This window comes from Ambystoma mexicanum, chromosome 7p (assembly GCF_040938575.1).
Source record: "Ambystoma mexicanum isolate Mex_15411 chromosome 7p, UKY_AmexF1_1, whole genome shotgun sequence".
In the NCBI taxonomy this organism is placed as follows: domain Eukaryota; kingdom Metazoa; phylum Chordata; class Amphibia; order Caudata; family Ambystomatidae; genus Ambystoma; species Ambystoma mexicanum.
Window position 1 is genome coordinate 258113310 of NC_090939.1, and position 10875 is coordinate 258124184.

The following is a 10875-nucleotide window of genomic DNA, read 5'->3' on the forward strand; positions in this document are numbered from 1 at the left end:
AGACATCAGCCATTATATTTTGTATCTGTACAGGGATGCCCTTCTATCAATTTCTGGGGGGCGCTGACCTGCCAGCTCCGTCATGCTAGGCCTATTTAATTCTGATGGCCTCATGGTTTCTGGCTCATGTGAACCGGTAGCCACGAAGTCAGCAGTGAACAAAGTATTAAATGGGTTTGAGTCCCTTAGTACAGAGGTCATCATACTATGATCAGGGGTTGCCCTGTCCTCTCTAACTGTTTGGGGTCCCTCCAAATGGGGTTGATTCTAGTGTACTCTTTCTCTAACCTCGCTAGCTTCTCCTTCTCAGCCCCTATCTCTTGATAATATGCAAAGATCTGAGCCTTTTACTCAGCTATCAGGGCGTTACTGGCCTCTATGACCCGCTCTTGAGCTGCCACCTGCTGGTGGAGCCCAGCATTTTCCTCAAAGAGGGCCTCATTATCTTTTTGTGCTGCCTGTATAGTTTGGCAATACTGAGACACTTTTTGTAGCAGGAGATTCACCTACTGAGTTTGTGCATTGTTAGTTTGGGTGTTCTCTTCCAGAGCACCTTCTACCCATCAGGTGTGCTCCAATAACTTTCCATATTCTGGCTTGAGTTTATTTAGTTTCTGGAGGCCCAACTCACTTTCCTGTAAATCTGTTTTAAAATTGCTTACTTCCTGGCGTAGGGCATCTTTCTCCTGATTTAAGTTGCCACTCTGTTCAGCGAGGTCATCCCTTTGTTGCTTGATGGCATTTAGTTTTTGGCGTTATTGATCAAGGTTTGTATGGAGGTGAAGTTCTCTATTAATTCCTTACTCACCTCTTCCAATTTGTCAACCTGTTTTTGTAAAGCGATTACTTGCTCTGAACAGGCTCTGTTATATTTTATTTGTTGTGTTAATTTCAGTTGACCCTCTTCCAAAGAGTCAACCTTTTCTTGACACTCCATTCTTAAGTCATTTAATTGGGCTCCCTGGTCTACACTATTTTGTTGTAGGAGAGCCATGTCCTCTTTTAGCTATTTTATGTAATTTCCAGATTCTGCCTCAGAATCTTGACTCTTTTGCAATTTTTGTTCTGCTAATTTTAGTTCAGTTTGGATTTTAGCTAAAGGTTGAGATTGATTTTGCGCACAAGTTCTATTTTCCTCATGATTTTCCCGTATCACTCCCATATAGAGATACATGTAGGCCGTGATTCTGACAATTTTGATCTGCTCCTCTTTAATTTTTGGAGTCATGTATAACTCGCTCAAAGCTTGATGTAATAGGCCACCATACTGCCACGTGTCCATGTCCATGGCGGTGACCTGTTGCATCATTTCTTCTAGCCAGACTTTTTTATCTTGCTGTACCCATTTCCATTCCGTGCAGAATGTGCTCCCTGGCCATATTTATCTCTACTATGGTCATTTTGGAAAGTGTTATTTCTTCATTAATTTAGTCATGTAAGAGTAACCTGTATTCTGTTGCTTTTTGTCTATTTTGGGGTTGACTTAGTTTTAATTTTATACACAAGCCTTGTACCTAGTATATTTGTTTTGAGAGGAGCTTCCACAGTGTAACCCAGTGTCCCAACCACACAAAGTATCACTACCTTGAAGGTTAGTCTGCTGTGTTAAACTGCCACGGGTGGCAACACAAACTCAATCCCCATCTACGAGCCCCCAATTGTGAAGGATTCTAACTGGGTGTCACAGACTGGATCAGGACTCTAGCCCTTAGCCTACGATGTAGCGCTCAGTTAGAATACTTTCTCTTTATTTTCTACGAATTCGAATTGAGCCGATGCCCAACCCATCCCACACCTCCTTTGACAAATACCCCGGGTCACAATGGACCATGAACCATGCCGGTGGGTGGTAACACAATATTTATTTATCTTAATTTCAGAGAAAATCACACAATTTTTATATCGAGCACCAATCACCAATGGGGTGATAATTACAATGAAAACCTCCGAAATACACTTGGGTACAAGAACATATCCAAAGCACAATTGAATAGGAGCACTTTTTCAATTAGGATAGATAGCACCCGAGTTAAGGTTCCCCCTGCAATGTTCGCTCAAACCACAATTAATCGAATTCTGAGTGGGTAGAAAGATGCAGCAGGTAGTCAGGGATATGAGGCAGCAAACAGAATCAAAAGAAGTTTGCAATGGCCTAAAATGACACTTGGATTTTAACAAATAATGAATTATATATGTGGTTAAATAATGATGTACATATGTTTTATCACAATATCAGGGATGTTATATCACTAGCAACTATGAGGTAAGGTATCACAAAAATGCATACAGTTCACAAAGCAAGTGGAAAGCAAGAACACGGTTTAGCCAAATCACACGTTGGAAAGTTGCATTTTTCTCATTTGCAGTTTAAAATGTCAAAAACGGTTTTTAAGAAAAACAGGTGAAATACACAGAACCGGAATGCGGTTTCTGGCCTGGGGGATAGATACACATCACAGGGACAATATAGAAGTGAAAGGGTGACTCTAGCTGTATAACTGGATGAGATTTTCAAGGTGGAATGAGGTTCAGTTTGGGGAAAATAAAGGAGTTAAGAGAAAATCGGTTTGGAAAGAAAAAGACACATTTTACTTACACTAGATTTAATGGCTAGAAAAGAGGAACGCCACCTGTGAATATCAAAGTTACGCTGCACTTGTAACCCTTCACGCAGTGTATCTCTTTTCTTTAGGGAAAATTAATTTATTTAATACAAATATTGCTAAGCACTTATGATCTATGCAAGACAGAAATTAAGAGAAAAATGGTGCTAATGCTTGGAAATCAGGTACAGGATGCACAGAGAATTCTAACAGTTTTAAACAAGTTACCAGGGTATGGATAGGATTACTTAGAGAGTGGAACAAAGACAAAGGGTCAAGATGGAGTAGACTATGTTGCTATGGGGTGGGGAATACTCACAATCCGCTCTTGAATTTGGGATTAGGAACAGTCAACCGGGTTCTGGACTCCAGGGCTCGGGTCACCAGGTAGCGGTGGACTCTCCTAGCAGAACAACAGCTGGGCCTATCTGGTCACTGGATAGAAAGTACAGCTGGATGGCAGGGGTGCAGCAGGCATGCAGTTAGTGGGCATAAAGCCAGTCTGGTCATAGGATGCTCCCCAAAAGGGTGCCACATCTTTTCCCCTTTGTTATTGGGGTTTTTACTGGGATTTCTGGATCAAGCCCTTGCTGGGACAGGGTCAGCTATGCTTTGGCCTTGCAGTGGAATCTGGAATCTGGCTAGATGAATGTCTGGGCATGCCCCTAACAACTGGATTGGTCAGGGGTGATTGTTACCGCCTTGCTGTCAGCTGGTTGGATCTTTAGGGACATGACATCAGCTTTATGATGTAGCTTTATAATGCATAGGGTCATCCCACAGTTACTTTCGCTAAAATCAATCTTAACATAAATCACAGACTTACACAATTGTGGCATTTTTACCAATTACATGGGCAGATTACATATTTCACGCAGAGCATCACAGTCCAAATCTCCAATTGGTAAGACTTTGTTTAGTCCACCTAATATTTATTCGTGATTTTCAGTGAGAAATAATGGAGCTAAAATTCTATAACTTTATACATGTATACATGTGTATAGATTATCATAAGGCATGTCATTATTGAATTTCAAAGCGGCATCATATTCACTTTCCTCATAATATCCAATTTTCTGCCATTTCTGTTCCCAATATGGCAGTGAAGGCTACAATCTCTTAAATTAAAGCCACCAAAATTGCATCTAGATTGTGAAACTTCGCATTACTGCATTGTCCAATTTTGGAGATAAAAAGTCTTGAAGTTTATTAATGAAATAGCTTTTTAAGCCAAATGGCCAGCATTGTCACCAAATAAGGGCATACTTCCAAGGCTGCTCTTGAGTTGGCTTTGAAGCTCCAAGTAGATGTTGCAGGGACGTGTGATTTCCTATTTCACAGGTATGTATCCTTAATCTCTATTGTAATAGGGCTAAGCCCAGACAGATGTCTGATGAGCATGTGGTGTTTAGTGCATTTGGTCCATTCAAAATTTCCGAAGGTAGCAATTAGCACACATGTGTCCCAGAATGTATTGTAAGTCCTTCTGGGGGGAAGGCCACTCCTGTTGCTAGAAATCCCCCAAGCAGAAAACCTGTTTGGATAGTTTCAGACTGCAGCCAATGTGTTTATTTATTTATTTTATTTTATTTTGTTCTGAATCAGAAGTAAGCCTGTTGAAATAAAACATCCCATATGTCTCCCAGCAAAAAAAAACCTTTACATTGCTAGGCAAGGGCAGGTTTTTATTCAACATTGTACTTTTAAAGCAGGCATTATTCTTATTTGCAAAAGCTCAATTTAACACATGGTGAAGTCTGCTGGGATGTCTCTTTTAAAAGGTTTTCTCTTCCATCTGACTTCCCAATATTGTTTTGCAGCCTTAGTCAGTTTCTTTTATACAGCAATTTGTTCAATACACAGGTTCACTGAAATTGACATATGGCCATAGAGTTAGGGGTTATTTGAAGCATTGATTTTTGACATTTTGTAACCCAAAAGCCAAGTGTTTTCCCGTGCAGCTGAAAGTAAAGCTTCTGTTGATTCCCTGTTCTGGCCTAATGCAGCCTGTCATTCAGGGATAGTGCTCTCTTCTGCTGGAGCACAATCTGGATGTGGATGAGCATGGCAGGACCTCATTGATAAAAGCAATGTGATGTTGAACAGATGAAAATAGTGTCAGGGCAGCATCCTTTTAAAAGTAAAATATTCCCTTTTCAATGGGAACTTTTTAGCAAGCAACAGAGCAGCGCTGCTTTTCACTTCGCTTCTTTAGTGCACACAAGAAAACACACTGGCGGCCTTTCCCTGTGTGCTTTCAGTTCCAACTTGCCCAATAGTTGTTTTGGCAACATGGTGCAGCCATAGTTTTGTAGCTGCAAAAATGCAGTTTTGATGCAGGGCAATGGTGCTCCAAGGAGCCAGCACAGCCATTTTGCTGTCAACTGCTGAAGTGCAGCTTAATTATGGATTAGGATTCTGCTGACTGGGTCAATGTATCCCACAGAGTGAACTGGCTACAACGCAGCAAGGGACACACCTGAGAGGAAACCAGATAGTGGCCCCCAAAGGTCTCAGGAAAGCACTAGTCATTATTGCGCACAAAGGACACTGGGGCATTGCCAATACGAAGAAAATTCTATGCAACTAGGACTGGTTCCCGTACATGGACACCATAGTGGAGGACACGTTGAGGCATTGCTCACCATGTCAGGTGACAGCAAAGAGCACACCACTATGCCCACTCCAAACAGTTTCACTACCAGAGAGACCCTGGCAAAGGGTGGCATTGGACTTCTATGGGCCACTGGAAGAGGGAGGCCACCTTCTGGTGGTGATTGATGAATATTCCCGGTTCTCCCTGATGAACTCTTCAGTGAATGGGGAATCCCCAACATCGTATAGATGGACAACTGTCCACCCTTCCAGGGACAAGAGTTCAGAAGGTTTGCAGCACACCTGGGATTCCACCCTAAAAGGAACACCCACCTGAATGCTTCATGGCAACCATAAAGAGGACACACCAGAAAGCTGTCGCAGACCAGGCCTACATGCCCCAAGCCATCTCCCAGATGCTGAGGAGTTACCGAAATACACCTCATGAGATAACTGGCCAAACGAACGAACAAGGCTACCACAACTGGAGGACTACACCCCGGCAGAGGACACTGAGATCCGAGAACGAGAGGCAGAGAAGAGGAGAAAGGCCAAAGAGTGGACCGACCGGAAGCGAAAAGCCAAAGACCCACACATCCACGTAGGCGAGATTGTACTGGTCAGACAAATGCAACAACGGACAACAGACTCCAGATACAGACCTGAGCCCTTCATGGTCACTGAAGTGAAAGGGCCCATGATCATGGCTTCAGGAGACTATGGGGAGATAACAAGAAACACATTGTTCTTCCGCAAGCTGTTCCAAGATGACCCTGATGGCAAGACGCTGGAGGTGGAAGAGGAATCTGAGGAAGAGGAACCTCACACAGAGCCACCTGAGGATCCTCCACCAAAAGTGCCCGACGAGGACGCTGGTGACCCGCACGGCTGCCCCGAGCGAACCATCTGCAAATCCCCTCTCCTCATCGAACAGATGTAGGCCACGGACTCCCGTGATAAGTAAAGGGGGGGTGCTGTGGGTTAATGGTGCACAGCTCCCTTAAGGGAAAGTGAAACCAAACCAGAGACTGAGGTAGAGTGAGAAGGGGGGAGGGTAAGGGGAGGGGAGAGGAGAGGAGGAGCAAGGAAGTAAGAGTGTAGTGATTAAAGAGATAAGACATGATCCAGAGTCCGCGTCTTATTGTGTGCATGGGCCCAGCTCATATGCAACAATGATGAGTAGAAAAAGATGGATGACCTGCGATTGAAACTCAGCTCCTGCGTGCAGTGGAGCGACATGCTGCGCTCTGAGGAGAACTCTTTTGGTACAATGATTAGATCTGCTGTAGTGAAGGGGGCAGTGAACCATGTGGTGTTAAACCTCTACTTGAGGTCAGTGCGCATTGTCAGCATGTGGGTCTTTTAGAGGAAAGAACCTTGCATTTGGCATGCGATTCCAGCCTAGTGGATTTGAGAAGTGAAGGCAAAGATCAGCAGGAACTGGCAGGGAGTCTGAGGAGGAAGATTCATGGAAGGTCAGTTTCACTTGTTTAACTGACAGCTCGGTGCCCCTTGGAGTAAATCAAGTAGTTGACAAAGCTATCTTCTCATCAACATTTTTGTTTAAAGAATTTGGGAAGTCTCTCATGTAGAGCCGTTCCCACCTTTTGAGAAGAAGAGAGGGTGATCACATGGCATGCTCACAAATCTATACTAAACCAACACCAAAAAGCAGAAACAGGTTGAAAGAACAAATTAACAATGTGATGATTTTCTGCTATTGGCCACAGACCCCAGTGAACTTCAATAAGAAGTGAATGGATGACAACATTCTGACCCTCAGACTGAGAAGAGGATTGTCAATTGGCTAGGAGAGATAAAACAACTGAGGCTTGATGTCTTGGCTGGCAAAGGATTGGCCAAGTACTTCCACATTGTATTAATTCCCAGAAGAAATCCTATTACTAGACGTGCACAATCCACTAGTATTCGGCCCCTGTCGGGAACAGCATGCCCCTGGTCCTTCTATGTCTTAACGTATCACATGATGAATGCTATGTTTGACCCATCAAAAGTATTGCATGTCATCAGAACACGTTTTCCTCTTGTACACGTAGAGGATTGTATGCCAACATTACTTTGGTATGAACTGAATCATGTGCCTAGACAATGCATGAAGGTTAAATCCTCACAGCCCTCTTTGCAAAACAAAGGTCACATGACACTGATGGTAGACCCTACATGATGTTTTCCTTTCTTTTAAGAGACAACTCTGTTCATTAACTTCTGTTGTAGCCTGGTGGGATAAATGGATTATGATTCAGGTAGGTGGAAATGTTGTCATAAGTGGGGTGCACTTCCCTGTAGAAGTTATGGCATTCAAGATCTTTTGGTCCGGAGCTAGAGTTGGAGGACATCCTCAAATCTGCTGACTGGTCACACGCTTCTGTTTCTCATACCTTTTATTTGTAAGCATGCTGCAGAGGTTTTGCGACTTTAAACATGCAGAAAGGGAAGCTTCTGTTTCATTCCCACATAATTTCGATCATTCTCGTACAAGAGAATCGTGAGTATATTTATGACAGAACGGAGTATTATCCATCCCAAATTTCAAAGCTTATTTTTTTGTTTTTCTGTAGCATCTGTTTACCCCAACAAGCAAGTTGTCTTCTGGCCATGGACCTCACCAGATTGGGTGAATTTTCATAGATGTGTAAATGCCGGTATGACATGATCACATTGCTGCTCTTTCTACCCAAGATTCATATGGATACCAGATAATGATCTGATCACAGAAAAGAGTGAAAAGGAACCACCAAACGATGCTGCAAGAAGAGGAGACAAACTTTTGGAATAGGACAATAATAGTGAGACTAAAATCACAGGGTTAGGGTCATGCTGGGAGTGGTAGCTCATGCTAATTTGTTTCTTGCTGCTGTGATGATAAATAGAAAGGCCATCTGCATGATACTCGCCTTTGTATCACTAATTGAATTACAATTTTCCATCATAACTTCAGTAGGAACTGGAAATGTTGTTTCATATTTGCATCATAATACTCTGCCACAGATGTACCCTGTTAATTGTTGTACAAATTAAAATGTTTCGTTCTTCTATATAAAATCTGCATAAGAAGATTTTGGTTTTATTCTTTAGTTTACTAACCTGAGTTTGATATTTTTCCATTGTTAGCAGTGCCTGCATTTCCAGGAGCAACAAAGACCTTTTTGACGTGTGGAGACTTGGCTAGTTTCCAGGCCAGAACATGTTCCCTAGCGCCGCTGCCTATCACAAGCACCCGGTCTGCCATCACTATGTTGAACCAGAAACAGGAGAAGCATGACATACAATTAGGTTAGAATTACTGCAGTTCTTGCATGTTGTACTTGTAAACATCTCCTGGCCTCTTTAAGACAATACTTCAAACTCTTCTAAATAAAAATATGTTCAATCTATGACATATCCTACTACTGGCCCCCAGTTTCTGAATAGCTGTCAGGTGGCACATGCCATCAGGATGACCGTCAGTCAGTATTGTTATTTTGTTAATAGTGCTTTGCTTGCTGAGACTGGTTGGTCCACATTCAAAATGGCAAAGTTTAACTAGTTTGCGTTTGGCATAGTGAAATAACATTTAGATTCCCATCACCCCAAACTCGCGGTCATGTCTAGCACCGAAACCTGGATTCCTGCCCATGACACCGCTGCCCTTGCCTCCCTTCACAAAGACTTTGCCTCTATCTGTCACTCCCCTTGTCTCCACAATAAAGGCAGCAGAGCTGGTCTCATGGTCAGCAAGGACACACCTTTGGCACCCCTTCCCCTCTTTGATTTCACTCCCTCCTCCTTTACACATAGCTCAGTCTGAATCCTCACTCCAACCCCTCTTACTATCCACCTCATCTACTGCCTGCCGGGCTCCCTCTATCTCTTCTCTGGTCTTGACCTCTTACTCCAAAGGCTCCCAGCTAATGTCACTGCAGTCATAATGGATGACCTCAACCTCTACAATGAGGCAAAGGCACGAGAATTACAACTTGACTCAATTGTCTCTGGAGACTCACTAGTCTATCTACATAACTTTCCAAGGGACCCCCAATCTCATATTCATATCTTCCACCCTTCTCTCCTCTGCTCCCACAATTGACCCAGCCCCTCTTACCAATCTCTCATTTACTTTGTCATTTATATCCCTCCACCACTCTCCAATCCCCATTCCTCTTTTATCACTGAATGTAAGTTGGAGCGCGACTCCATGGTCTCCTACCTCAACCAAGTCAACATCTCACCTCAAGCTCTCTCTATTCCACCGCCTCTCTCTATTGAACTCATCTGTTACAAAGGAAACTCTGCCCTGCCTCCCCTCTACAACTATCATACCTTGCCCTCTCTTTCCCCACCGGCCAGCGTCCTTAACCATGGACCTCCCCAGTGACCAGCATCTTATGCCACTGGCACAAAGACCAATTCCCTACTCTTCCCTATGTATATAAGGACACTCTACCATCTTGGATCAGCTCTATAGCCTGCTTAAGGCCACAAGAGGCTCCTCTGCAAACACCAATCAGCAGGAATCGCCTCATCCTAATAACACCACATACAATATCAGAGGGACCAACCCGTAGAGCTGTCCAGCCAGGGTTGTCTCAATTAAGGGCGGAACAGTGAAGGGCAATGACTAGCCATTGACTTGCCTCTTTCCCTCTTTACTTATGAGCTTTGCTTTGCTGTGTCCTACAACTTGTCTGTAAGCAACCTTAATTGCTTCTTCTCAGCTGCCATGCACTTCTCATGCTATCTCTTCCTTTCCCTTCTACTTCTCTCTTCACTCACCTCCACTCAGAACCAATCCAACTCTCTCCCCATGCATATCAGCTCTTCCCCTCAACACCAACTCTCTTCTCATTCCACTGCTCTTTCTATTCACAAAACCTATTCCAACCCTAACTTCCATTACACATCCTCTTCTCATATCAAACCCCAGCGCCTCTCTATTTCTCAGACTTGATGTTGCTATGCGTCTACAGCTCACTCTTTTTCTATTGCTCTTTGGAATGCACAGTCTGTCTGCAATAAAACCTCCTTTACCTTTGACTTCTTCATTTTTCATTCTCCTTTTTTTGACCTCATTACCCTCACTAAAACATGCATTCCTCCCTCTGACTGTGCAACCCTTGCTGCCTTCAAGACCCTGCCTAAATCTTCACTCATTCTCCCCGCCCCACTGGCAGGGGTGGTGATGTAGGACTGTTTTCATCCTCCAAACTTCCTATCTCTCCTACTTCCCTACATCCTGCTAACTCCCGCTCATTCAAATACACTATCTCCACAATCACTTCCCCCTATGGCATACATATTATCTCTCAGTACCGGTCACCTGGTCCTGTGGGTCAATTCTTTGACCACCTCGTCCAACTAATCGACTCTCTCCCTCCTGATCACCACCTCATTGTCATTGGTGACTTCAACGTCCACTCTCTCTCTCTGCTGCTCTATCCATTGACTTTAACTCTCTTCTACTTAACCACTCACTTTTTTCTGTCCACTCTGCCCATCCATTCAAATGGAAACTCCCATGACCTTCTTCTCATCTCGTCTCAACTCCCCCCTCTAATATCTCCAACGCGCCATCTCCCTTCGATCACTCTATCATCGTTGCCTCAATTTCCACTCCTGCTTCTTCCTCACTCTCTCCATCTTCTAAAACTATTTCTAAGCGTAAGTTTTCCTCCTCCAA

The 10875-nt window shown here is 43.6% G+C and overlaps 1 protein-coding gene across 2 annotated transcripts in view; it reads right to left on the reverse strand.

Annotated features, from left to right (window-relative positions):
- LOC138525980 (trifunctional purine biosynthetic protein adenosine-3-like) overlaps positions 1-8448 on the reverse strand; it is a 615458-nt gene extending 607010 nt beyond the window's left edge. For both annotated transcript variants that reach the window (XM_069636272.1, XM_069636273.1), the window contains exon 1: positions 8304-8448. In XM_069636272.1, the coding sequence (XP_069492373.1) occupies positions 8304-8448 (145 nt within the window). The remainder of the gene's footprint in view (positions 1-8303) is intronic.
- Positions 8449-10875: the final 2427 nt, after the last annotated feature.